Below are 26712 nucleotides of genomic sequence, written 5' to 3'. Positions count from 1 at the left end.
CGCCCTGAGCGCTTTGGGGCACCCAACGCAGGAGAACCGGCGTCTCCTGTCCCCACGCCAGCCCTGAGGCACCGAGCTCACACCGCAGCCTGCAGGGGAAGCAGGAGCTGCCGGCAGCCCCGCTCCAGATCCCCCTGCGCACCCAGGTCCCGGTGTGACCCCACGGGGAAGCGACTCACCACTGCACTCCGGGGCAGGGCCGCTCCACACCAGGTTCACCCCGTCGGTGGAGGTGCAGTAGATGGACTCGTCCCCGACGAGGGACAGACCCGCGGCACAGCTGTACGTCACCTCCGAGCCGTAGGGGAAGACCCCTGATCTCGAGCCCGTGTGCTGCCCGCTGGTGATTTGGGGAGGGGGGTCACAGACTATGAAACAACGGGAATTGATACAAAATAAGTAAAGTAAAAATAATGCGTGATCATTGCATTCAGGTGAGAACCAAAATCACTTCTCAGAAGTTAGTACATGAGTCAACTTCATGCTTGTAAGAACGAAAACACATGTAGGGTTGCTGCCCAGCTTCTTGCTGGATCAGGCCCCAGCGCAGCCCCTTCCACCGCCACCCTGCTCCCCCCGTGCTCAGCACCCACCCCGTGTCCCCTCCCGGGGGAAGGCACCCACGATTCTCCTTGGTGATGCTGCTGCCTTGCACGTACCTTTGTCACAAAACGGCACCGAGGGAGCCCAGTTCTGATCATCCTTGCACTCGATCTGCTCATCGCCTCTGAGGGCGTAGCCTTCATCACACACCATCCTCACGCGGGTCCCGGCGCTGTAGTCATTTTTGCTCTTATAAACCTCTTGCCCATGATCAATAACGGGCTGTGGGCAATGAGGTTCTAGAAACAGAAGAAAATTAAGGATTTCATATATTTTCAGAAAGAGGCTTTCCACGGAAAAGACAGCTATCGTCATCCAAGGCCGCTTGTAGATTTCTGCACACATTTTTCCAGTGCTGGTAGCGGACAGGGACACTGTACAGAGTGACCCAAACCTTTGCTGAAGTCAGAAATGAGCAGTCACCCAGCCAACACGCCTCACCAGCGCTGCCTACCTGCAGTGCACTCTGTTACTGCCGGTTCCCACGTGCCTTTGCTTGTGCACCGAAGCGCAACGTTGCTGCCATAATCCTTGACAGTATAGCCTTCGTTACACACGATCTTGACGCTGTCTCCATACATGTACCTGCCTGTTTTGTACCACTCATTGACATGCATTGCGTTCCTGACAACTGGATCCGGGCACCTAATTTCTGAGAAATGCCAACTATTAGCAAGAGACAAATCATGGCAAAGATAACCGGATGAGAGCAGATTCATCGGAAGCAGAAGGCTCTGTGAGACAAACGGATGGCCATTTCCCGACACTCCTAGAGGAACTTTTATTTTCTGGGCACACACATCCTCCCACAAAAGCTAACGGGCAAGGCAGGCCCCGCAGGAGCTTTGCTGGGCACACTTTCCTCCTCCTCTCCTGGGGGCCCCGGCAGCTGCTTGTGGGGCAGCACCAAGCCAGCCCATGCCTTAGACGTGGCAGTAAATGAAGCAGGTTGCATGCAGATTATTTATTTGGGAACAGCTTTGTCCAATCACACGGGAAATGAAGCTGCAGGGACGTGCACTCACTGTTACAAGGATGGGGAACCTCGGTCCAGGTCAGGTCTGGCAGACACGTAATGTGTCGCGTGTTTTCTCCGGGGCTGAACTCGTAGCCCGTCTCGCACTCGTAGGTAACCACAGTGTCAGCAGGAAACAAATTGCCCGCGAGTCTCGCTTTCACAGCCCTAAACACATCGGGAGGGTCATCGCAGCTGCCTAGGAGTGAAATCAGCAATTTGAGGACGTTGCCAGCGATAAACCAGTGATGCCCTTAACAGCATGCGGAAAAAGAGAATTTGGGGAAAAATAGGGGCTCACGTTGTTCTTGCTGAGATCCACTTAAGGCAATTGCCTGAGTTCAGTAATGCTGGAGGGTGAATGCAATGGAAATAAATGAAAATGTACAAATAGTTTCAGACCAGACAGTAATTTACACTACTATGTTATAATGAGGTGCGATTTCTAACAAAGTTTATACTGTGTGAGGCTCTGACCTCACCTGCCAATGACCTTTAAAAATATTAAGTATAGAAAGATCAGCTTAGTCCCTTTGAATTCTACTGAGAAATGCTCACCAGCTTGAGCAGGACAAGACTTCAGCTTTTATGGCCCGAAGTTGTAAATTCCTACACCTACATTCCTGTATCGTATGCCTATATCATCTCCAGCATGCTGCCAGGAAAGAGGAAATCAAAAGCCACCGTGGTGCAACAGATTTGCTAAGGAATAAAAATATAAAATAAAATAAAATAAAATAAAATAAAATAAAATAAAATAAAATAAAATAGTAAAATAAAATAGTAAAATAAAGTAAAATATAGTAAAATAAAATAAAATGGTAAAATAAAGTAAAATACAGTAAAATAAAGTATAGTAAAATATAGTAAAATGAAATGAAATGAAATGAAATGAAATGAAATGAAACAAAACAAAATAAAATAAAATAAAATAAAATAAAATTAAATTAAATTAAATTAAATTAAATTAAATAAAAATAATTATGAAAAATGAAATCCTGAAGCTTGGAGGCACCGCTGTCAGCACTGCACGCTCCCCCGGCGGGACGGGCACTCACTGCGCTGGCAGAGCGGCAGCGGCGGCTCCCAGTGCCCGGCCTCGCTGCACGTGGAGGTCTCGCTGCCCTGCAGGGTGTAGCGGAGCTCGCAGTCGAACATGACGGTGTCGCGGTACGTGTACTCGGCCCTGTACCCGCTCAGCAGCTTCCCGTTCTCGACCCGGGGGTGCTCGCAGCCCACCACTGCATCAGAGAAACGCCACCGCTCAGCCAGCGGGCAGTCATGCTTAAAGGGGAGATTATTAAAAGCATTCTCATAGCACACATTTCTTAAAAGGGCTGAAAACGGTCAGGACCAGGCAGCAGGCTGACATGATATTTTTGAACTCTTCATTCTATATTACAGCATTTTATCTTTAATTTTACGCATTTATTAAGGCACATCACAAGAAGAACAAAGGAAAGGCAGCAGGTACCACAGCAGGTTTCTGAATTCTTTGCAGGCCTTCTGTTTCTTCCCAAAGCTCAAATAAGTCCCACAGAATCACAGAATCACAGAATTGTAGGGGTTGGAAAGGACTCGAGAGATCATTGGGTCCAACCCCAAAGTCCCCAGCACCAGGTCCCCTGCAGGCTGCAGCAGCCTGGCACTTTGCTGCTCACCTTTGCACTCCGGGGCTGGCTTGTTCCAGACGCCGTTCAGGTTATCCACGGTCGTGCAGAAAATCGAGGGATCCCCCACCATCGAGAAAGCTCTCTCCCCCCTGCCGGCAGAGTGGCACCGATAGGTGACGGAGGATCCGTAGCTGAAGATGGCAGTGTCGCCTCCATTGTGCTCTCCATTCTCTATGTTTGGAGGGGGTGAACATGGGATTGCTAAAAAAAAAAAAATAATGGTGAAAGACTCCTTTTAATCAAAGGTCTGGTAAAAGAGAGTTGAAATACAAATGAGTGAGGGGTCAGAAATTCAAGGCAGGTGCCCTACGTGCCAGCCCCTGCTCAGCAGGGCGCTGCCTCGCGACCGGGTGGCTTTGGGGTAATCCCTCTCACGTGCAGCTGCCTCGCTTCGACTTTTCCACAGGATGGCACAGGAATAAAAACACCAAGAAAAACTATTTTTCCAGGCTTCACCAGGCCATGAATTACCAAAGCCCTCCGTGGGGTAGAGCGACTGCTTCTCCTTGCATCCCCAGTACCATTTAAAGAGCAGCTCAGCTGGGGGACTCTACTTACGTTCACAGAAGGGAACTTCTCCATCCCACGTAACTTGCCCATTTTTAAGCACGCAATGGATTTGGGAATTTCCAATCAGTCTGTACCTGTGTGAAACAGAGGGGAGGGAATTACTTGTCAAGCTCAGTTTTGATTTTTTTGATTTTACCTAAAACATCAACAGTAGGACTGTTTTGGCTTCCTTATAATCCAAGGTGATCACAAATTTGCCATCAATGCTGTTTTTGTTTTTTTTTTCCAGTGATGATGTTTTTTTGACAAAGCATAATGTTACATGGTTTCTAAGGGAAAAATGTTCGTTATTTTATTTATTATGTGTGACATCAAGATGCAGTTAATGATGGCTCATCACATTTGCACCTGGGAGGTCTCACTCTTTCCTCTCCTGTCCTTGTTGTGAAAGAGGCAGGATTAGAGGTGGCCCTGTCTCACTGGGCATCAGCCCCAAGCAAACTGGCAGAATGGTTGGTAGCAGCTGCAGGAAAACTACAGCGGTGCGACCGATCCAGAAGCACGCGTTCTTAAATAAGGCTTCCCCTCTGCACACTGATCAGCTGGCTGTAACTATCAGTAAAGCTCTGACTTCAGTACTGATGTATTTCCTTCAGAAAGACAATGAAACATTGGGAAGGGTTTAGAAAGGCCCTGGAGAGCTGGAGTTTGGGAAGAACTGCCTCAAAGTACGAGGTTAAGAAAACTCATTCTTCAAGCTTTCAAAGGAAAGTTTAGAAGACACTTTGATTACAGTCTGCAATTACCTACACTAGCACAAGGCTTCTGATAGCACAAGCTATAACCAGGGAGGACAAATGCCTTTTTTCCTGGTACCTGACTTGTAATTAACAGTGAGCATGAAGAACCATAACTGCGCCATGTGTTGGACTCTCCTTTTGGGTCCTTAAACACAAATCGGAAGAGTTTCCAGGCAGCAGGTTCTAAGTCAATCACGACAAGCTGACTTGATAGCAGAGCCCGTGCTTTAGCTCTGCAGCCCCTATTGTACAGAAAATTGGACTGGGCATCACCTCGGGGTCACAAGGACCTGTGCCCCGAGCGCTGCTGGCTTACCCCATGTCACAGCTGTAGTTGGCTATTGAGCCAAAGGTGAATTGCTCCACTTCCACAAGTCTGCCATTGGCCGGGTCTCCGGGGTAGCTGCATTGCTTGGCTGAGGGACAACAGGACCAGGGTGAGTGCTTTGGTTCCTGAAGGAGCAGGAAAATCCAGCAGGAGAGCAGAAGACACCTCCAATATTTAACAAGGGGATGGACGACCCTCCTACCCTAAATTGTTGCATGATTCACGATGCCGTCAGGACTTTGTATCACGACCTGCAGTCAGCCTCTGCAGCCTAAGAGAGGTTGCAGGACCTCTGCCAAGCATGATGGCATTTCTTTACAGCTAAAGGGTTCTCTTACTGACAGTTTCAAAAACCCGTTTTGAACTAAGAGTCACTAAGTGCCTGAGCAGAGGAACCTGCCGTTGAATATAGTCAGAGTCAATGGTCAAAGGCAACAGATCTCTGCTCTTGCTGCCGTTGCTGGTGCTCAGCGGAGCATGGCCGGTGCTGTCACCCTCACTCAGCTCCTGCCACCCCACGCAGCCCCTGGGATGCTGCTCCAGCCCAGCGAGCTGACAGCACTTGCACAGAATCAAAATCAACTGAAAATGTACTCACGTGAACAGAAGTCGGTCGATCCTGTCCACCTACCATCCTCTTCACAAACAAGGATGGCCCGGACCTTCTTTTTTGCATAACCTGGACGGCAGGTGTATTCCACCCTGTCAGAGCTGGAAAATGTCCTGATGTGCTGGTAGCTCTCTTTCAGTTCTGCGGATGGGATACGTGGCGGAGCATCGCAGGAACCTACCAGCAGAAAAACCATCAGAAAGACGTGAGGAAAAAAATGAGAGTTCGAGTCTGCCTTTCTCTGAAGGTCCAGGCGAGGATGCTTTGGTGGCCTTAAAACCCCTTAAAGCTAGAGGCAAAGAGGAGGAAGGCAGTCTGTGACTCGGGACAGCCACAAAGGACAGGGAAGGAGCATCACCCCATATGTTCTTTGCTGCTCATACTTCATCTGGCAGTTTCAAAGGCAGGTGCCAAAGTCCAGACTAACTGCTTCCTATCTCCAAACCAGTGCACCTTTTTAAGCTAGAGTAATTTTACTGCCATTCTGCACAGGAAAGAAAAAAAGGCCAAGGAGGATGGATTCTGACCAGATCCCTGAAATGCAAAGCAATGAGGAAATGAGGAGCATCAAGATTTTGTGAACCTTGGGAAACAGTTTCCCTCTGAGGGCGCTCAGTTTATCCGACGGACTCGCTCCCCTCTTGCGTTCACTTACCCTGCACAGCCACAACGAGGGCAGCAGCGAGGAGCAGCCTGAGGACAGCGGCACGGCCCCTTGGCCTCCCTGCCCCTGGAGCTGGCATCATCCTCATCCCAGCCTCCCTGCCTGCAGAGCCCGCAGACATTACCACATTCTTTTTCTAGGCCAAGTACCTGTGAAAAATAGCAGAGGGGGGAACAAAGTGTTGAGTTTAGGCTTGGGGCAACCAATGCTGGTAGGGACAGGTCTCAGTTCTCCATCTCCATGCAGTGCCCATAGGACAGGAGGGGATGAGGCGCTGCAGATGCCCCAGCAGGGGACCAGCAGCTCGGCAGCAGCCCCTCTGCAGGCTCCTCGCTGGCCCATGACTGAGAGGCAGCACAGGAACAGGGAAACTGATTGTGGATGCTAAGCATCCCGTAGGCTTTCCTCCCCTAGTCCTTCGTTCACATGTGTGAGAAGCTTTTAATTAAAATTTTTAAAAGATAGGAAAAAAAAAAAAAGCTCCACTTCGATTGTAACAAATACTTCATAGCTTGTCAGGTTTACTTAAGAACACTATAAAACCAGTAAGGAGTTCTTCCCAGCCAAACAGCCAAATTAATACCTGCAGGGTCATTTGAATTCATTTATCCTTCCAGAAAAATTACCTTGAAACTTAACTTAAGGACAAAACATTTTGCTTTAGCAATAAATCTCCGGGAAGCTAATCCACAGGTGGGAGAAATCCTCCTGCTGGAGTCAATACAATCCCCTAGAAATAAAATACATGCAGAAAAAGGAAAAAATATCTGAGCAGAAAGCTACAACTGTATGCACAAAAGGGTTGCGCAGATTGTCACATTTTACCAGATGAAATAAGGCTCCGAAGCATGCAAGTCATTCAGGAGATTGCTTTACAAAATGGAATTTAAGTGCAGTTTGACTAACCTGGTTGGGCTGGAGATCAGGCAGAGCTCTCTCTAACTTTTTCTAATCTCTAACTACCCAGGATCATCATTTATGAACCTAAATCTTCCCAGCACTATGCACAGAGAGTGCCTGCCTTCCTTCTGCAAACGAGGCAGTCTTTCTTGATGCTTTCTACATTGCACAGGCTTTGACCAAAGGCGACTCTCACAACAAATTAGTAACTAAAAGAAAGGAAAGCACGTCTTTCTAATCAGGTTACACCCCTATTTTTTCCACCCCTTTGCCCTAAACCTGGCACTTCTGGCTTTCCCTCAGTCCTTACCGCAGCTTTTGGCTGAATTCCTTCATCCTTGTGCCCGCTGGAGCTGCGAGAATGCCCCGACACAGCTCTGAGAGCAACAGCGCCCGAAGCTGGGTGGCTCAACTCATCTTACCTGGGGGTCCGTCAGTGGGGGTGCTGAGCAGCCTGGGCTCCTGGCAGGCAGAGGAGCGAGCTCCTCACCGCTGGCCCCGACACCGGGCAGTGCCGAGCCGCAGGAGGCGTCGCGCTACGCCTACACGCGCAGAGACGGCCGCACGCAGCCGGGGCTGAGCTCTGCAGACACCGGGCTTGTACCAGCTCGCCTATAAATTATTAACTCTTCCAAGCAAGAAGGAAGTCGTTTGTCCAGCCTACAAAACGAAACACTGTAGGAAGCTGAACGCAGCCCACTCGGATGGTGAAATCGTTTGCTTTCTGCGCCGAGCTGCCAGCGCTGTGCTGAAATGATCTGGAGGTGAAGGCACCCAGAGCCTGGCACCGCTCCACGGCCTCCTCGAGAGGCTCACATCAGCTCCACCACGGCTCGTGTCTCCTGACCCAAAAGCCTCATGGCCAGCCTCGGAATTAGGGTTTCCTCAACCCACTCTCACCCCACTGAAGTCATGGTGGCCGAAGAGCCAGCGCAGGGCTCAGCAGCGCTCAGGGCCCCAGGGAATGCCCAGGTCAGCGATGGGAAGCACCCGAGCCCCGCTGCCAGCCCGTTTTCCAGTAACAGTTTTGGCAGAGGCCACAACCATTTGCTCTTTTTGCACTTTGGCTGCATGCTTTCGTTCAGGATTGAATTGCCACCGCAAACTCCACAGTGGCCCTGTTACCCTGCATTGTTTTTCTCGCACTTAGTGGTTTGTTCAGTCAGATCTGAGCTTTTCTTTTTCCCCAAAAAAATTTACTGCATCCCCACTTTCAGTGGGATATGTTACCTTCCTGACTTTCTCCTGAGCCCAGGCCATAACACAAAGCAGATTTGACTCTAAAACCCACCAAAACGCTGCCATCCCGCATGCCACAAGCTCAGGCTTGTTCATGCCGTGTACCCCGAGCACGCAGTTACTTCCAATAACCGTTTACAAGAACCCAGTTAATCTCAAACCCAAACACAGGCCTGCCTGATTTATTTTTCCTGGACGGCTCAGAACAAGCCCACCCGTGCGTGCTGAAAGCTCAGCGGCCCCGTGCCCGTCACCTCCCCGGGGGCTCTGACCCGCCGCGAGCACCAGGCAGGGCACGGCAGCACCTGAGGCACCTCCTGCTCCGAGGCACGGTCAGGGTAAGCAGGATAAAAGGTTTTTTTCCTTGACCACATCCATGACACACCACATTGCTGCTGCTGCTCTTCAGGCTTTGGCTAAAACTAAAGGGTAAAATTATGAAACTCTTATAAAATCAAATTACTAAGTTATGAAACTCTTGTAAAATGGAAATAGGATTGCAAGAGAATGAGCACCGTTAACAACACAGCTGTAAAAAACAGACGGCTACCTGGGGGACAGACCTTCCCTCTAAAGCGTGTCCTCACACTCCGGATTTCTGCTCTCAGACAGGAGCAGAGCAGGAAATTGGGGTTATCCTACAACGCAGCCTGCTCAGGGACCTTCCAAATGATGGGGAAGGTGAGCACGCAGGTGGAGGGACCGGATGGCTGGACAGGCTGGCTTCCAGCTGCAGAGGTTGGAAATCAGAGATTCATAACACCAGTTAACTCCCTGATGGAAGACAGATGTGTTTTAAGGAATAAAAAATGGAAAAATATGTTCTTACCATAACACCTCCATAAGAAACCTGAAAATGTGAATTTCAGTTGATCCAATAAAAAAATAAAGAAAATAAAAATAATTTAAAAAACACTTAAAATTGGTTATTTAGTAAAGTGGGCTGGCAGCTGCAGCAGTTCCAGGGTACAGCATTCACTGCTCCCAACCCACCTCTCCTGCTCCCAAGACCTGAGGGCACCTTGCTCCCTGCACAGCCTCCTCCTTCAAATGCTTCCCACAGAATTCCTGAATTCGGTGCTATCTCCCCAAACCAGCACACTACAGGTAGTTACAGCAAATATTAGTGGAACACAAGAGGAAGCAGTTTTTTTGTTTTTTTTTTTAATCTCTTTATTGTAAATAAATGCCCATGGGATATTTATGCATAAATGCAAAGAATACACAACACACAGCACAAGTTTGCATACATTGCTTTTTTTTCTCCTAAAAAGCTAAAAAAAAAATCATTAGAAAGCAGTAACATAACAAAACAGCACGTAAACACGTAACGTTCACCTCGCCATGCACGCCACGCAGAGATGCAGCTTGCGAGCGGCGCTCAGCGATGCAGCAGCAGCGAGGCGCAGCGCTGCCAGCACCCCGAGACCAGCACAGGGCAGGGCCCCAGCCCCGCTGGCAGCAGAAATTGAACAGATTTTTGCATGAGTGATGACATTTTTCTCTAAACCAGGACGTAACGCTGCTGTGACAGCAAGCGCCCAGACCGCAGGGACGGCATTCACTGCGGCAGTGCTCACTGCACCTCTGACACTGAACATGGATGGAGAAAGACAGGGAAATACAAAAAGATCACAGAATCACCGAGATCTAGTCTTGGTGCAACGCTCACGAAGCAGACAAGTCCACTTCCACACTCAGCCCTTTGTGAACTACCGGAGTGCTTTGAACAGGGCTTGGATCTGCTCAGCCTAACACAACGGCTCTGCTATGACCAACAGCACAAGCCCCTGCTAATCTTAAATTCATGTAAATTGTGCAATCTTTGTTTATTCTGGGGTATTTGCGTGAATAGTGCCAAGGGAATCAGGTGGTTTCAAGGAAATACCTGGCACCCACCCGGCCGTTTGGGCATGGGGAGAGGCATGCGCTCGCTAGCATCACCCGTACATGGTCTCCACAAAATTTTCTAATGCCCTGCTTTACAGACACACATATTTACACCTTTTACAAGTTAAAAAGCAGGAGGAGAAGCTATAATTAGGCTTTAAAACACTGAGGCTCGCATCCTGACTCCTGCAGGTGGGTCTGGGAGGCTCCGTCCTGATTTTTAGCAGTGATTTAAAAGTTATGACTGCCAATGTATTAGCAGCTACATTGGTGAGTTCTGGCAGGTAAAAAGAGACATCTGTCTCGGTACAGCCATTAGCCACTCACTGATACAAACAGAATTAACTCCTTATCGCCGTGTAAGGTCATGACAGCATGTTGTGCGTTAACATCTCACAGTGCGTTTCCACGGGCTCTTCCCGTGCAGCAGGTTTGTAGAGGCAGGCAGCCTGTCCCGGCGCCACTTTGTGCGTTTACAGGATTACTGCAGGAAGGGGCAGAAAGCACAAGCGAGCACTGCTATGCTATATAGGCTATAAACCTCTTCCTTCATTTTTTTCCCCCCCCCTTTTCCCTCCTTCCCTTTTTTCTGGTTTATTTCTAAGCACTGTAACCGTGGCCCTCTCTATCTCAGCTTTAGAGAATTAAAGCTCAGGGAATGTTTAAAACAACTGGCTCTGAGCTCTCAAAATCCCCAGGTAAACCTCAGGCTTTGGGCTGCTGAGCTCCGTGGCAGCAAGGGCAGAGAAAGCCTGCATTTCTGGGGCTCAGATGGGGTGTGCCTGGCATTTATTTACGCCTTTAAAATAAGCGGCCTGGGTCCCAGAGGTTGCTCACACAGATCCTGGAGTTACTGGAAGCAGCAGGTCCGTGACAGCCTCCTGCTTGTACCTAAACGCTCGTTTCTTCACCTAACCTTGGGACTGCAAGCCTGACAGTTTTGTCTTTGTTATAAAAGACTGTAGGAGTCTGAGAACAGTAGGAGTGAGACAAATGGAGTTTGGCAAAACACAAGTCAAGGCTCGTGGGACAAAACTGAACATCCGGGGGGTCGCTTGCCCCCCAGCTCGGCAGGGTGCTCCAGCAACTGGCAGCCAGCGCCGCAGGAGTTGCACCATGTCCTAAGTACTAAAAGAGCTTAAACTCTCTGAAAGGCAGCATTAAACAGCAGTAACTTTCACAGCTTAATGGTATGCAAGTTCAGAAATGTGTTGAGGGCCTAAAACTTGGTACAAGAGACAACTGTACCTCCTCGCTGCTCCTCTTCACCTCACCCATAGCCTCTGAAAACAACAGTCACTTGAGAAATAGGAAATGTTCTGCAGAATTAATGTTACTCAACCTCTGTCTACAATCCAAGCCCTGTGGATGCACTGCTCGTGTGCGAGCACGCAGGGACAAACATCCGAGCTTATTTTGAGAGGTTCTGGCTAAGGTAAAAGGAACAGGACGTTAAATGTGGAATGCAGGAGCAAGACAGTGCAGGGCAGAGCGAGGATTTTCTGTTGCAAGAGAGAAAAGCATCCACAGAGCCCAGGAGAAAGGCAGACAGGGCAAGCCTTGCAGCAGGAGCAGCAGCACTGGCAGCTCGGCTGTTCGCAGAGGGCACTGGGCACTTCTGTCCCCCCATAGGGGGCTTCTCCTGGGATCAGCCAACCCCATGCACACGTTCTGCACTGCCACGTGCAAAAAAACCCTTCCCAAACCAAAGGAAGAGGCTCAGGTCTGGGGATCCAAATCAGCAGCCACGAAAGCAAAGTTAAATGGGATTAGGCGTGCTGAGAACATCTTCCAATAAAAGCTACTTCAGCAAGTACAGAAATGTGCAGAAAACAGCTTCGTCCTCGCACACGCTGCAGATACTCACGCCATCCGACGGGAGGAGAGGTGCAGGGGATGACCCCGACCCCCGCGGGGCCGAGCAGCACGCACCTCTCGCAACAGGCTCGGGGACGCGCTCGCTCACGCACACACATGCACATTAAAAGCGGTTTAAAAATCTTCGTGATAAAAATCTCTCCAGTGTCACTGGTAGACATTTCGGCATTCAGAAGGACAGGACACAGAGGCTGCGAAGCACACGAGCGAGGACACTGCTGGCCGGAGCGCCCAGGGCTCACTGTGCTCGCCGCGGTGCCGCCGGCTCGGGGCTCCCCGCGCCGCGCTCCTCCCGGCCACCGACGTCCCGGTTGCCTTCGAGGTGAAGCCACCGGCTTCTACATGGCTAAACCAGCCATCCTCTGCGAATAAGAGAGAAGTGGTACGGGTTATAACACGGCTAAAGCAGGGCATGGTAAACCCTGGGACAGAGCCCAGGACGGACACAGGCACTTTGCAGCAGTCCGACAGCTCCACGCAGCTGGGCTACCTGGCAGATCTACTCGAGGGTTTACTCATTCACTTGTCCCCGAGTAAATAATCTCTCCTGTGTTGCTTTCCCACTTTACATCGCCCTGCAGCCCCCCGCAGAGCTCCGTGTGCTGCCTCTTCCCAGCCCCGAGACCAGGCAGGCTGCGGTTCAGCGAGGGTCTTGCAGGAAGGCAGGCAATAACGAAGCCACTTGGTACTGGAGGTTACTCGGTTTTATTCACCTTCTCCACAGGAAATTACACTTCCAGGACAGATGTAAGAAACATTACAGTAATACCCTTGCATATTAGCCATGATAAATACTTCTAGTTCTGATAAAATGCCTTCCACTGCCTCCCTGAGGGTCGGAGAGAAGACAAGAACACACTCGTGTCAGTACAAGCGAGTTAGATATTTACAAATGCACAAGCACGTAGATTAAAACCCAGCAGCCAGGGCGGCCTAAAGCAGCTGCTGCTCATTCAATGGCTTGGAGCAAAGCAAATGATCTCAAGGGACCTGAGCCACAACGCTCAGTGCCCGCTCTGCTCGGCTGCAGTGTTTTTGGAGACTGCAATGGATGTGTCAATCGGTATGTACAGTTTGTCTCAGAGCTGTTTTGCAATAAAGAAACAGCACAGCTATCAAACTGACAATTAACAATAACCATCAACATTTTGATCCAGCATCCAGGAAACTCAGACCCTACATTCTTTCCATTTGCAATTGGAAAAAAAATAAAAATCTGAACAGTTGACAGCAACACCGAAAACCATCATCAGATAGAGTTAATCCACAAGACCTGCTCACATGTTGTTTTCTCAAGCAGAACACCAAGATAAAGACAGAATTTGTACAGGAATCAAGGAAGTTGGACCAAGCCCCCTTCCAAGGAATCTTTTTTTTTTTTTTTAAACAAAGGGAAAACAAACACTTGAAGCACAGAGTTAGAAAAGTGATTTTTCAAAGCTGGCATATACATTCATTTTCTAAACACAGCTCCTTTCGGTTCAGAGTATAAAGGCAAAGCTGAACAGGTCAGTAAGGCTCGACTTTGAGCCTGTGGACATTTTTTCTCTTATTTGATTCTAAGTTCCTAAGCATAGGAACAATCTGATGACTTATCAGACTTATTGCAGGCTCCCCCATCCCAGGTTCTTTCTGCTTTTCCCCCCATCTTCACCATTAACTCTGAAACCTGTGGAGACAGGCAGGGTCAGGAGGAAGGTCCCAGTGCTCACATCGTGACCCGCTGGACAATTCCAGGGAAAGCCCCGGCACGGTGCGAGGCGCCACCCCAACACCTGAGCTGATGTTTTGTGCGCTTCTGCAGCTTTGGCAGGACAGTCCTGCTGCTTCATCATTAAGACAGCTCCTCTGCACCATTATTAAGGATGCCATAAAGCCAGGGAACAGGAAAGACACATTTAAGACCAATTGCCAGATCAAAATTGGCCCTTTTTCTCCCAAGAAATGCGTATAATTACTGGCTGTGCGGAAAGGCAGGGGAGTATCATTGAAGAAAAGATGGAAGAGCTTCACTTTGAGGATAAAGTGCAAAATCAGACTTTTGACAAAATCAAAATCTGTTCATCCAAATGGCCAAATGCATTCCAGCAGGGGTGCTGAGACGTGGAGCAACACCACCCAGGCAGAAACCTTTCTCCCTCCATTTCAGCAGAAGCTGCGCCTGGGTTCACCCAGCCTCCGGGCAAAACCCAGGCACAACCTCCCAGCCAAACCTTAATCTTCTTTTCTTGATTTGCCAGGAAATGGGACTGGCTACCACTTTACTTTCTTTACACTAAATTCAGTTCTTCTCTAAATTTGAAGGCAATGCACCAGCAGGCAAGAGGATTTCCCGGTAGCCCCAGAGCAGCAACACCTAACATCCGCCTTCGCAGCAGCACAGGTGCAAAGCCCAAAGCCTCCCAGGGCCACAACACTTCCAAGGACAAGTAAAAGCAGGCTGGTGCTGGGGGGCATCCTGATCACACGGGGAGCAGCGTGGCACTGTGCCGGGAAGCCAGGCACGGCGCCTGCCCAGAGCCATCCCATGGGGAAATAGCACGCTGTACAGTCAGGTCCACAAAACTAAACGGCGACAAAACTTCTACAAGACAGAAACATCAACGCTGCACGTCCTGCATGAGGAGAAGCGTCTGCTAAGCCCAGCGAGGGGTTGCACCGAGGGACGGCCTCGAGGCCAGCGGGCGCGCAGCGGGGCGAGGGCACCCCCGGCCTCAGCGCGGCAGCAGCAAACGTCTCCTCCGCCCGCCTCACTCGGAGGCCGAGAGCGAGCCCGAGGTCTCCTGGGTGATGCTGGCTGCTGGCTCTCTGGAGAGGGGCGACAGACAAGAGAACATCCTCCCTTTGTGGTGGGAGACAGCCAGCCCTGCCCTGCTCACCCCAAAGGTGCCCCCGTGGGGCCGTGACAGCGAGGAGGCGGTGGCGATGCCACCAGCACAGCAAGGCCCATTCACGAAGCTGCTTTCCAAGCGTGCTCCCCACAACACAAATCAGAGCCCCCTTCCCACGCGGCTCGCTTTGAGACACAGGCATGCAGCACCCAGCGCAGACTGCCATCAGATGCCTCCTGCAAGGCCCTGTTACGGCAGCGCCCCAAGGCTGACAGCGGGGACAGGTCGTGGACGGGACTCGGGGTGCCCAGAGCAAGCTCCAGCATCCTGCTCTGGGGGCCATGCACGTGCACCAGCGGGAGCCCTGCAGAGCAGTGGTCCCCCCTCAGTGAGGGATTTTTACACAGCAAGACCTCCTTCTGCCCCGAGCAGTCGCCTTTCCCCAAAGCGGTGTCCATGCACCTAGAGTCAGGAGAAGGCCTACTTACTAACCACAACACACAAGCTGCTGTCAGTGGTACTCACAGGCAAGCATTTCCCACTGGAGGCTGCAAAGGAAAAAGAAACAGCACAGGAGAGCTCGTAGTGCATTTTCGAGACGGTTTAGCAGCAATAGGAACGGCACTGAAGCAGGTGAGGAATGAAGTGAAGCAACCCAAGGGTCTCAGGGCAGGGAGGTCGCCGCGGCCTGGTGTGACAGCCGCTGCTACAAGCCATGCACGCCGCCTGCTGCGGCTCCTCGAGCGGCTCCGTTCAGGTGAGAGGTTCAGAACAGCACTCCCCATCCCCACCCACACCGACTCCAGAAGCCTTTGAAACGCTCCAAAGTTTTCAACGCTGCGTTATGATTACAAGCGGTACGACTGCCAACAGCGGACAGCCAGGGCAGGGGCAGCTGCAGAGACCTCCAAGGAACCTGAGCTCTGGGAGGCTTCAGAAGCAGCACGGAGCACACAGAGCCAGCACAGACTTGCCCACTTCTGCCTCCCGTGACCCACAAATGCTGGATGCAGGCTCTGCACTGACCCCTCCTGCAGTCTGGGGCCAGGAACGGGACGACTGACCCATGGTGCTGACGACAAGCGGGGCTAACGGCTGCTAAACTGGGCTAATGGCTGCTAAACTGGGCTAGCAGCTGCTCATTGCTCACTGCCCCAACAAATTCAGAGCACCTGGGACCCCAGGAAGCCATGGTCCTCTCCCGCTGCGATTCATCAGATAACAGCTATGGGCCAAACTCACTCCTAATGCAAACACCAGCAGCCCTGTCTGATCCAGTCCCACTGGAGCCCAGGTCTCTGGAGATGTCCAAGCCTCGTGCTGATGTTTGCCATGTGTGAAAGCACCAGCAGTGTTCACCTGCGCATGGCCCCTTTCCCTCTGACCACTTACTCTACTAATAGGAAGAACAAGAAGCAGGGCTCACTGAATAGCTTGGAAAACATCGAGCTGAAAACTATCCAAGATAAAAATTGTTCTCCGTTGTTATCTTAAAAATAAAATTAACATTCTTACAAAAGAGCCACCCCAGGCTGTCCTGCTGAAAGGAGCTCTCAGGCTGCACTGAGGGGAACCAACCACACGAGGATCCCAGCCAGGAGCCCCTCATGCCTCCTCTGCCTCATGATGGGAGGCAGCGTGCAGCCTGTTCTGCCTTCCAGGCACACAAAAACTCCTAACTTAGCAAAGAGAGATGATTTTTAACGAGCAAAGAAGCAAACAGGGCTTCACACACAATCCTGATGAGGCCCTACGTGTTGGCCCAGGAGCTGGACTCGATGATCCTCATGGCTCCCCTCCATCTCAGGATATTCTACAACTCTATCGTTCTTTCAAGCCAAAAGAAAAGCCAGCTGCCAAAAACCAAGCAGCACCCAAGCACCAGAAGCCCAAACTTTACTCAACCATCTACTGATGGGATCTGTAGGAAAATGGGCTCCATCACCACAAACACAAAGCCTTCCTGACCTGCTGTGCCACAGCTAGAGCAATGCTCGGCTGTCACTGTTAGGCACTACCACACCTGGACAGAGAAAGTATCTGTAACTCTTCCCAGGCAAGTTTTTGCTGGAAAGCAAGATGTTACCCAGAACCAACCACCCTACAAAAAGCAAGACGTTACCCAGAACCAACCACCCTACAAAAAGCAAGACGTTACCCAGAACCAACCACCCTACAAAAACCCTGTGGTACTGATGGGAACTCGCCTGCATGGAGCCTGATTTTGTAACCCTCTGGCACCACAATTCTAGTTTAGTGGGGTGATTTATTATTATTATTATTATTATTTTAAACAGGGCACCTAATCCAGCACGATTTTTGAGTGCATCAGTGGCAGCATCCCAGACCCCAGCAGGGGATTGCAGCCAGGACCAGTGCCATGGCGGGGTGACAGCGGCGGCACGCGGGGTGGCCGGGGAGGGGTAGCGGAGGCAAGGTACCACCTGGACACCGGCTGGCAGCCGCGGCCGACCAGATCCACCTCGAGCTTCCAGGAAGGGGAAGGGCCCCAGCGGGTCGAGGGGCTTGCTCCCAACGCTGTGATGCCGTGGGCGCTGCTCTGTGTCCGCGCTGGCCCGCGGGGTGAGGCTGCTCCTTCTCATCCTCACCGGGCTTTGGCTGGTGGGAAGGTTGTTCTGAGCAGAGACAGAGGATGTTGCGAGGCATGGAAAAGTGGAAGCAGAGTTTACAACCACATCACACACCTGCAGGCACCTGAGAGCCTCCAGCCACTGCCACGTGCAGACAGTGGCCGAACAGCACCGGGCGCGTGGTAGGAAATGACCTCTTTGTTGGCTGGTCAAGCCCAAAGTCTGCTAGCAGTCTGCTTTTTCAGCAGTTTTACTTCTCTCTGGGATTCTTTATTTTTTGCTTACTTATTTTTACCATCAACTTCAGAAAAAAAATCAAGTACAAAACTTCCCTTATTTGTACTTCTGGTCTCAAAGCAGCTGTGCTCCAAAGTAAGCACAAACCACCAGGAACAGCCTCCGACTCCTCCGAGCGGGCATCAACGACTGCAATGTGGGAATCACACAGAAGTAGCTAAGCAATAAATGCCTGACTAGGCACCACCAGAAAGGGACCAGCCACAAAAATCTTGCTGAACATCCTCATTTAGCATTTGGCATCTTAGCTCTGCAAGCCCTCCAACTAGAGATGCATTTTCCAGGTTTTCCACCTATTGTTTAGGATTCCCTCAGCATAGAGGAGCTCCTGACTCTGCCCTTTTTATGCCAAGACATAAAAATAGCTGTATTCGAGGCAACCGGCAAATAACTTTTCACCTTTAGAGATCTTTATAAAACCTCCTACAATGACAAGAGGCAGCAAAAAGCCTAAATGCACCAAAAGAATGCAAAACGTGATCAATTAGATCAGATTTACCCATAGCAGCGAGTTGGTTTCTGGTGTTTAACCGGGGAGCCAAGCCTGCGGGTGCTCCGAGCTTAGTCCCTCTGCAAAACAGAACCACGCCTGCAAAAGCGAGCACCAAAACCAACAGTAACTCCACAGATTTGGCACATACTTCAGAGCTTTGCTGAGCCAGGTAGATAGCTGAACGGTTGCCTGAGTCACTGCAAAGCAGGGCTTCCTAAACAAAACCAGCTACTGACTGGGCTGGAAGCAGTGCACGTTCCCACTGCTGCTGCAAGAAGACCCACAGAACATGGGAGGTAGCACGGACCTCAGCTCCTGCTCCCTACGCTTTGGTACACACATACAAGCTTAGTAGCAGCACAGCCTTAACTTGCACAGAAAGCCTGTAAAATGCAGGTCAGACCTGCAGAGACAAGGGCAAAGAAAGATCCCCGCATCTCTCAGCAATCCACACACATCATCACAAACCGAGGGATGAATCCTGTGCTTTCCACTGGCATGCACAGCAGCAACCCTGTCCTGGGGGCTGCCAACCCCACCAAAAGCCACCCCAAGGCACCAGCCCAGCCTCCGCGCCCAGCCTGATGCCACCTGTGGCTCTCTGAAGGAGACAAAGCTGATGAAGACAGCAAGAAGAATTAATTTTAAATACTCTGACATGTCTTTTTGGAATTACTGCAATCAACACAAGCAAGCGTCAACAAACACTTCATAAAAAACTGAGAACAAGACCTGGAATTTAAAAAGTACATCCTGACCAAAGTGACTTCAGTTTCTCCATTCTGCTCCCTAGAACAATTCTTACAAATATCTCCCTCTCGTTTGGGAAGCACGTGCAATTCTACCAACCATTAGTCCTACTTCTGGGGACTACTTCTGAAGAAAGTCTTTCTGGTCATTGAAAGCAGCCAGCCTCTTCTAGCAGGTATTTAAGAACCTTAAGAGTTTAAGAAGTTATTGTCTCACTTTGGTTGTATTCAAAGAAGGGAAGTGTTTGGTGACTGCCTGAAACAAAAGCCAAAATTCTGCACCAGGACTTACTGAGTTCAGAGAAGGTTTGTCGCGGTGGGTGTTCACTGCTTCCACGTTCAGGGTAATTGTCTCCACTTTACAACCTTTGCCAAAAAGAAAGAGAAGTTTACATGAGGAATTGTAATTTATTATCTATTTTTTAAAATGTATTAAAAAGAGCACGTAAAGTGAGCAGAAGTAAGTTTGTTACTTGTTTAAAAAAATAAACAAAACAACAGCCAAAAACTCATAAACATTTCATTCCAAATTAACAGAGAATTTACACTTAAATCACTCTCTGGCTTTGACCTTCACTGTAAAAGCACAGCGACACCTTGCAGGCAGCCACATGCCAAGAGAACTTCACGCTTATCCAGCAAAGCTGCTTTTAACTCACTGCACCCAGAGGCAAATCCAGGCATGAGGGACAAACAGGCTTCTTCATCGACAAACAAAGCCCAGAGACGGTTGTTATTATTTAAGAGAGAAGCCGTGGGAGACCACTTGTATCCCCATGTGGATAAACAAAACCCCAAAACCATCCATCCCCCTTCCACTGTCCCCCCAAAACCTCCCACTCTTCGGTGCCTTTTTGTGTCCAGAACATCTCCGGGCGCATTGACAGCAAGTCCTGCTACTTCTGCACACAGATACCATAATCAGATTCATATAAACCAGGGAAAAATAAAAAAAAACAAAACAAAACAAAAAAACAGGAGGCACGTACCGTACGCAACCGGGGTGAGCTTGAGGATGGTGTGCAGGGGGCACCGCAGGTAGGGCAGCTCGTCTGCGAGAGAGGCAGGCGTCACCCGTGCACCTTATCCCCTTTTCTTTCCAGTAACAGCTATTTCAGCGCAGCCACCCAGCCGCCACGCAGCGCACACCGCCATCCAGAGGAGCCCGCCCCAACGGCAGCGCGGAGGAACGCCGCGGCCGAGCACACCTCTGGCCTGCATCACAGAGCGGGGGCACGCACCCTCCGTTCCCCCAGCCACCGGCACCCTCGAGCAACACCTCGATTTCTCTTAGGGCCTGGGGTTTCGGCTGCCTGATCGTTTTCTTGCTCTGAATAACGTTAAATAGTACTTTTCCCCCACTATTTACACCTCCAAGCCGATCGGTACGTTTCACCATTTGCAAAGCAAGGATGAGCAGTGATGAGAGCTTTGCACTGAATTTTAGTTTCGCTGAGTTTTAACCCAGCACCTTTTCGCCGGCACACCATGCGCTTGATCAGCGCCACTCAGAGGTGCAGGACTGCTGGCAAGCCCTCACAGACTACTGATGTACCAGAAAACTGTGTCCTTACATTAAAAATTAATCCCACTGAGATTTTGGAAAGGCGACTGGTTGAAACAGCTGCAGAAACAAGGGCTGAGCAGAAAAACATCAGGGCAGGCATCAAAAAGACAGCTTTCTGCCCCTGCACTCATCACAAGCAGAGGTTCCTGCAAAGCTCTGCTGAAATGCAACGGTTAAAGCATTTCACAAGTGTTTTTATTTCCTTTTTAAGCAACTCCTCTGCTGCAAAAATCAAAACAGCAATTACAAGCCACCTTCCCAAAAACTCTGGAAAGGAAGCAGAAATAGAAGCCAGCCCCTAACATCACGCGCTTATTTTTGTACCTGCGCTCTTGTCAAGAAAATAAGCCAAGAGGCACCTCATAACTGCCTGGTGGGAGATAACGAGGACGTTGCCTTGACGTTCCAGCTCCATAATTACCGGCTCCAGGCGCTGAACCAAGTCCTGGTAGGACTGAAAAAACAAAACAGGAGTTTTGCAAGGGGTTTTATAAACATACGCTGAAAGCAGAAGTAGCAATTAGCACGGCTTCGCATTCAGGAAAATATCAGTTAAAACAAACTGCAGAAGTCGTGGGTGATCCAGTAAATACAGGGAGGAAAAAAAAGGAAACAGCACAAGGTGAAATGGATGTCAGCAACCCTCAGGTTACTGCGAGATTCAGATTACTGATAACTCTATTAAAATAAAAAAAAATGACAACGATACATTTAACTAAGGTTGTGAAGTAAAACCAGAAATGACTCTGTACCCCCCCCTCCCCAGTCATTTCTGCCCAAGGTGGTTTTCCACAGGGACACCTCAGGCCTCAGCCCATGAGTGTAGTGCAGAAACCTCTGGGCGAGGAGAGCGTCAAGGACTCGAGCGGCCCCATTAGTACGGCATCATTAGCACACCGACGTTACACACACCAAAATAACCTCTCCCCTAAAAGAGATCTGGGGATCCTAATGGTTTCAATTCCTAACACAAACAGTGGGGACAGAAAGCTGAAATTAAGCAAAGTCCTTCACACATCATGCATCTGTTGGCCACACACTGTAGCTTATTGTTTTTCCTAAGTGCTTTCACCTCTCCTCCAGGATAGCGATAAAGGTATTTTTCTTGATCCCTCAAGGCAAACTCGTCGGGATACTTGGCTTCAATTTCTGCGTAGGTCATTTCTTCACATACCCCCTGGAGGAAGTAGAACTTGTTACAACACAGCTTGTTTCAACAGAAGCACAGCGAAATACAGCACAGATACACACACAAATAGCAAGGGACTGGTATCAGAAATTCTGTTTTGGGATGAAAATTTCAGAATCGACACCGTGCTTGTGCATCACGGGTCGAGGGTGGCTTAGAAATGATGAACCACCTACACCTAATGTGCTTGCAGTACTGGAAAACATCGAAATCTCCAAACTCCGCTGAGTCTCAGAGCTGAGCAAGGCAGTTTCTGTCCCCCTGACCCCAGCACGAGGTGCAGAAAGGAGAAGCAAGCAGCCCGAGAGCACAGCACCAGTAAATTCAGGGAGCTGGAAATGCCAAAGAAATCACCCAGCACAACCGGTAGATGTTCTGTAAATTATTACCACTTGTTTCCTCATTTTTAATTTGAGATAACATGCTGATATTTCAGGGCCATGGGCTTTGTTTTTATTGCAAATTGTTTGCAAAGGATGAAAATGAGCGTTCATTTCCACAGCAACAATCTTGCAATTTCTTTTGCCTGAAAGAACTGGAGTGGGAGTATTAACCTTTGTCCACCCAGGACAGTTTTACAGCCATGGCCACAGAGGCGTGGGATGTTCGGTGTTATTCTCTTTCTCAACACCAGCTGCTTTGCAGCAAGGTCTAACACTTCCAGACATTTTCAGCCCTGCAGCAAGTGCTCCTAAGCCTCCCGATAACGGCTGGAGTACGTTATACGTCGCTGTGGCTGGAAGGCTCGACTGATGATCAGGATATAGGTTTATTGCAGTGGGTTTGTTTTTAATGTCACTTTCCATCTCGGAAGGCCGAAGGCTGCCGGCAGCGTTGTGCTCCCCCCGTGCCCTCACTCACGGCATCGATCTCGTTGAGAATCTTCCACTGCTCGTACGTCACCCCCAGCGACTCGGCCGTCTGGATCGTCCTCTTCAGCTGGCTCGTCCAAACCTTCAGGTCGACGATTTCCTGCTCCTCGATGAACTTCTTCAGAGCCTGGGCAAACTGGAAAAGGCCAGAGGAGGTTGGCAGAGCGCAGGAAGCATCGTTTCGGGGCCAGCCGACCCCTCCGCTGCCGCGACAAGATCCAGCGCCGCGGGGCCGTACCTGCGCAGAGCCAGGTGCCAGGCTCGGACCGTGTTCGCACGACACTTTAAACATACAGCAATCCGGGTGTTGCCAAAAAAACGTACCTGCTTCCCTCGTGGTGACAGACCAGAATCCCCACCAATCTTGCCAACAAGATTATATTCACTCTCACCATGTCGGCAAAGGTAGATGGTACGCGGCTGGACATGAATGTTCATTAGGTAATAGACGATTTTACTCTGGATGTAATCCTGGACTCTGTTTACTAGGAACCGCTGTCCCACATTGATCACTTTAATGAAGGAAAGATCTCTGGAGTCAACATAAAATAAGAACACCCACACGACTGGTTTTAAAAATGACACACGTGCATCTGCGGGTGTAATCTAGCTATTTACCCTGTGTTAAAGGCATCAGCACTACCACTGGGCTGCCTCAGCAGACAGGAGACACACTGAACTGCCGTGCTAAACAAGGAGCATCACTTTCAAATCATCCCTTGGGGCCCGAGGATATCACCTTCACGCGAGCAACCTCGCTTTGGGAGAGCAGAGGCTTCAGCACAAGCACTGCAGCGTCTCGAGCCGGAGGACAAAAGCGACAAAGCAAAGCAGCTCACGCCTTCGTGCACCGGAGCGCGAGGACAAAACACAGCCCGGGGCCTTGCTCCTTACTTGTCGTACTCGTCGGGATCCAGGGGCTGGTAGGTGACCTTGTAGCACTCGATCCTCTTCAGGAAATCATCCATCACGTTCTCCCTGTTTCTCTCCGGGTAGTCGGGGCTGGAAACTTTCACTTCCTGGCCAACAGACAGTGACACTCCGTGAAAGTCAAGCAAACTCGACACGGAGCAAAAGCGCTGCTGAATAACATTATTCTTCTCTTCTGAAACAAGTAAACATTGTCTCATGCCGCCCTGTGGAAAAACCTGCTCCTGGCAAGGCAACAAAAGGCGATTCTGGAGGCCCGCTGCAGCGCTTGGCCCCGGTACAAACACAGCTGGCTCGCCATCCACCCGTCCCCGCGAGCCGCTCGCTGCCTGTCCTCCCTTGACAATAAAGCCACGCTCAAGGTCAAACATTTCTCAGCTCCATTTGATTTCCGGGCTAAATAACTGCACCTTTAGTTTTCGTAAGCCTACAAACCTTAACTGCTAATTTGCGAGGTGGGACGTAGGAAACCAGACCGCGAGCGTTTTTAGGCACCAGCCCTCCCCGTGCTTCCCACGGGCTGCAGCGGCGAGGTGACAACCGCAGAGCCGTGGCCCGTGGCTGCCCTCCAAGGGAGGCACCGACTGCCCAGCTGCAGGCAGAGGCGGAGGGGATGTTCGCAAGCAGCACCGCAGCCACCTCCGGTGCCAGCCCGACCGGGACTCAGAGTTCCCTGGTGCTGGGCACACCTCTCGTGCCAACAATCTGCCGTCGTTCCCGTAAGCCGCCGGTGACCTTGCACCGATCTCCTACGGGCAGTGAGAGCTGGGCCTGGAAGTGCCGCACGCACCAGGATGTTGGCAGCAATCACCTCCGGGTCGTCACAGACGGACTCCACGAAGAACACCTGGGAGGGAGGCGATGAGATACGGTTCAGAGAACCAGGAGCTCTATCTCAAACCGCTATTACCCGAGGGAGCAGTAACGGCTTTGGTACAGCAACTCCAATTACAAGTTAAATGCAGGGACCCTACCTTGAAAGCGTTTTCTTTAGCAAAATTTAAGATCAGGTCCCGTCTTTCTCGAGTTGTGTTGGTCGCATCAAACACCTGGCAGAAAAGAAGTGGCAATGAGCAAGTTTATCTACACTTTTAAACCAGCCCCAAATCATTTGGGATTACAGTTGGGTTCCCAAATGCCCTGGGCAGCTCTGAACAACACAGACATAAACCCCCACAGGTGTGTTTAGTTGAGAAAAGCCTTACAGCGATTTGCCCGCACTCCTCCAGGAGGTAAGCTTTCACATCTTCTAGAGCCACCAAGGCACAGCGCCTGCAGGAGAGAAACACGCTGTCACAGCAGATGTACGGCACTCAGATTTCGGGTCCTCTGAATCACCGCTCTGGCACCGATATGGGGAGAGATCCAAACTCCTTCTCTCTCCCTGCATGAGGCACCCAGCCCTGCTTTCTCCTGAGTCCCCCCTGGGGCTCTGCAGAGCTGAATCCTGTTCAAATTCCCATTTCCCTATGCCCACATCCCTGCTCTAGGAACGCTCCCGTCGCTCTCTCTGCCAGCTGAGGCTCCCCGCAGAGCCCACGCCATGGCTGCTCTCAGGAGGCCACCCCCACCAGAGACCCCGAGGGCACAAATCCACGCCTGGTGAGACCACAGGGGATTTGTACCCAGAATTTCATGCACCTCTGGGCATCCAGAGCATTACATTTAATGCACCTCTGGGTGCCCAGAGCCTCACATTTCATGCACCTCTGGGTGTTCAGAGCCCAGTCTTTATGTCTGTCTATTTTTCCTGAAGTCAGTGGCAAAATCCCCACAAGGAGACCCTTCGGCAGGAGCCCTGCATGGGCTGCACTGTCTCCGGCCACAATTTCGTGGCCATTAACCACTCCTTCGTGCACGCACACAGGCTGCGAACACCTGAGAGTAACCAGACCGCCACCAACCTGCTCAGCGCCCCGACTTACTTGCGGATCTCCATGGCCTCCTTGTTATCGTGCCTGAAGAAGTCATAGGACTTGTACGACTTCACCGCTTCCCGGCGGTACACCCCTAAATTAAACACTTCGCACACAAAAAGGCACACCGGTGAGGGTGGCAGCGCTCGGCCGCCAGCCCCCAGCCACCCGCGGCCCCCCGAGCCCCTCACCTCGCGTGGGCACCCCGATCCAGTTGAGGTAGCGCGTGAGCTTCTTGGAGACGTAGGTCTTGCCGCGGGCGGGCAGCCCGATCATCACGATGAGGGTGGGCGAGTTGGTCATGTAGGACGCCCACGCTGCGGGGACGGCAGGGGGGCAGCGCATCAGCGGGGGGCTCGGCGCACCGACCGATGGGCAGATGGATGCATGGATGGATGGACGGACAGATGGATGGATGGATGGACGGACGGACGGACGGACCCTTGCAGGACATCCAGCAGCCGTGCCCCCCGCTGCTAACGCCGCCAGCGGCAGCCAAGGAGGCGATGTGCAGGGCTGCACCTGCCGGCGGCACCGAGGCGACGCCAGCACCGAGCCGGAGCCGCGGGGCAGCGGCCGGCAATGAGGGGCCGGGCGGCACCGGGGGGGCTGCAACCAGGGACACGCAGCGAGGGGAAACTGCTTTTTTCCTTTTTCCCTTTTTTTTTCCTTTTTTCCCCCATTTTTCCTTCTTTTTTTCCCCTTCTCTTCCCCATTTTTCCCCCTTTTTTCCTTATTTTTTTTCCATTTTTCTCCCCTTTTTCCCCCATTTTCCTTTTCCTTTTTTTTTTGAAATTTTTCTCTCCTTTTCCCCCCATTTTTCCCTTTTTCATTTTTTCCCCTATTTTTTTCTTTCTTTCCCTTTTTCCCCCCTTTTTTTTCCCCCTCCCTTTTTCTCCTTTTTCCCCCCTTTTTTTCCTTCCCCCCCCCCTTTCCCCGCGCCCCCCCGCACTCACAGCACTGCTTCTCCCCGCCGCGCAGGGCCCCGCTGCTGCCCCGCACGGTGCCGCCCGCCCGCGCCGCTGCCGCCGCCGCCATGGCCCCGCTGCGCGCCGCGCCACATGCAAATCGCATGCAAATCGCATGCAAATCGCACGCAAATCGCGCGCCGGCAAGCGGGCGGTGCGAGGGCGCCCCGCGTGACGTCACAAAGGAGGGGGCGGGCCC

General features: G+C 50.9%; 2 protein-coding genes across 7 annotated transcripts in view; both read right to left on the bottom strand.

Moving 5' to 3' along the window:
• The window catches only part of CR1 (complement C3b/C4b receptor 1 (Knops blood group)), a 66859-nt gene extending 58864 nt beyond the window's left edge, over positions 1–7995 (bottom strand). Inside the window, exons 1-11 of the mRNA XM_066982804.1 lie at positions 7526–7995; positions 6195–6352; positions 5528–5716; positions 4918–5017; positions 3850–3935; positions 3280–3492; positions 2677–2859; positions 1629–1817; positions 1058–1255; positions 660–842; positions 180–368 (exon numbers count right to left, since the gene is read on the bottom strand). Of these exons, the coding sequence (XP_066838905.1) occupies positions 180–368; positions 660–842; positions 1058–1255; positions 1629–1817; positions 2677–2859; positions 3280–3492; positions 3850–3935; positions 4918–5017; positions 5528–5716; positions 6195–6324 (1660 nt within the window). The 5' untranslated portion in view covers positions 6325–6352; positions 7526–7995. The remainder of the gene's footprint in view (positions 1–179; positions 369–659; positions 843–1057; positions 1256–1628; positions 1818–2676; positions 2860–3279; positions 3493–3849; positions 3936–4917; positions 5018–5527; positions 5717–6194; positions 6353–7525) is intronic.
• A 1494-nt stretch (positions 7996–9489) lies between these two features.
• PFKFB2 (6-phosphofructo-2-kinase/fructose-2,6-biphosphatase 2) lies at positions 9490–26658 on the bottom strand. 6 transcript variants are annotated; one of them, XR_010826568.1, is made up of 15 exons: positions 26502–26658; positions 25737–25862; positions 25555–25651; positions 24835–24901; positions 24604–24678; positions 24420–24476; positions 23594–23718; positions 23024–23231; positions 22689–22835; positions 21711–21815; positions 20998–21092; positions 20061–20123; positions 19364–19437; positions 15467–15489; positions 12800–14918 (listed from the first exon to the last, which is right to left on the bottom strand). XR_010826568.1 is itself a non-coding variant. In XM_066983076.1 (15 exons), the coding sequence occupies exons 1-15, from the start codon at positions 26617–26619 to the stop codon at positions 15463–15465; spliced, it is 1611 nt and encodes a 536-aa protein (XP_066839177.1). In that variant the 5' UTR covers positions 26620–26658; the 3' UTR covers positions 12800–15462. The 6 variants fall into 6 exon arrangements, 3 of the variants coding, with proteins under 3 accessions (XP_066839177.1, XP_066839175.1, XP_066839176.1); XM_066983076.1 differs by adding an exon at positions 17386–17577 and having other exon boundaries at positions 12800–15489; positions 20963–21092; XR_010826566.1 differs by lacking the exons at positions 12800–14918; positions 15467–15489 and adding an exon at positions 9490–12472.
• Positions 26659–26712: the final 54 nt, after the last annotated feature.

Source organism: Anser cygnoides, chromosome 25, assembly GCF_040182565.1.
Source record: "Anser cygnoides isolate HZ-2024a breed goose chromosome 25, Taihu_goose_T2T_genome, whole genome shotgun sequence".
Classification (NCBI taxonomy): Eukaryota; Metazoa; Chordata; class Aves; order Anseriformes; family Anatidae; genus Anser; species Anser cygnoides.
The sequence above is the reverse complement of the archived record's forward strand: the minus strand, read 5'-3'. Positions and strand labels throughout refer to the sequence as shown.

Excerpts from the sequence above, each read along its gene's own strand:
- PFKFB2 (XM_066983074.1), bottom strand. The coding sequence starts at position 26,619 with ATGCGATTTGCATGTGGCGCGGCGCGCAGCGGGGCCATGGCGGCGGCG. Across the intron at positions 24,679-24,834 it reads AGGAGTGCGGGCAAATCGCT|GTGTTTGATGCGACCAACAC; the intron begins GTAAGGCTTTTC and ends CTTTTCTGCCAG. Across the intron at positions 21,816-22,688 it reads TTCTCAACGAGATCGATGCC|GGGGTATGTGAAGAAATGAC; the intron begins GTGAGTGAGGGC and ends TACTTCCTCCAG.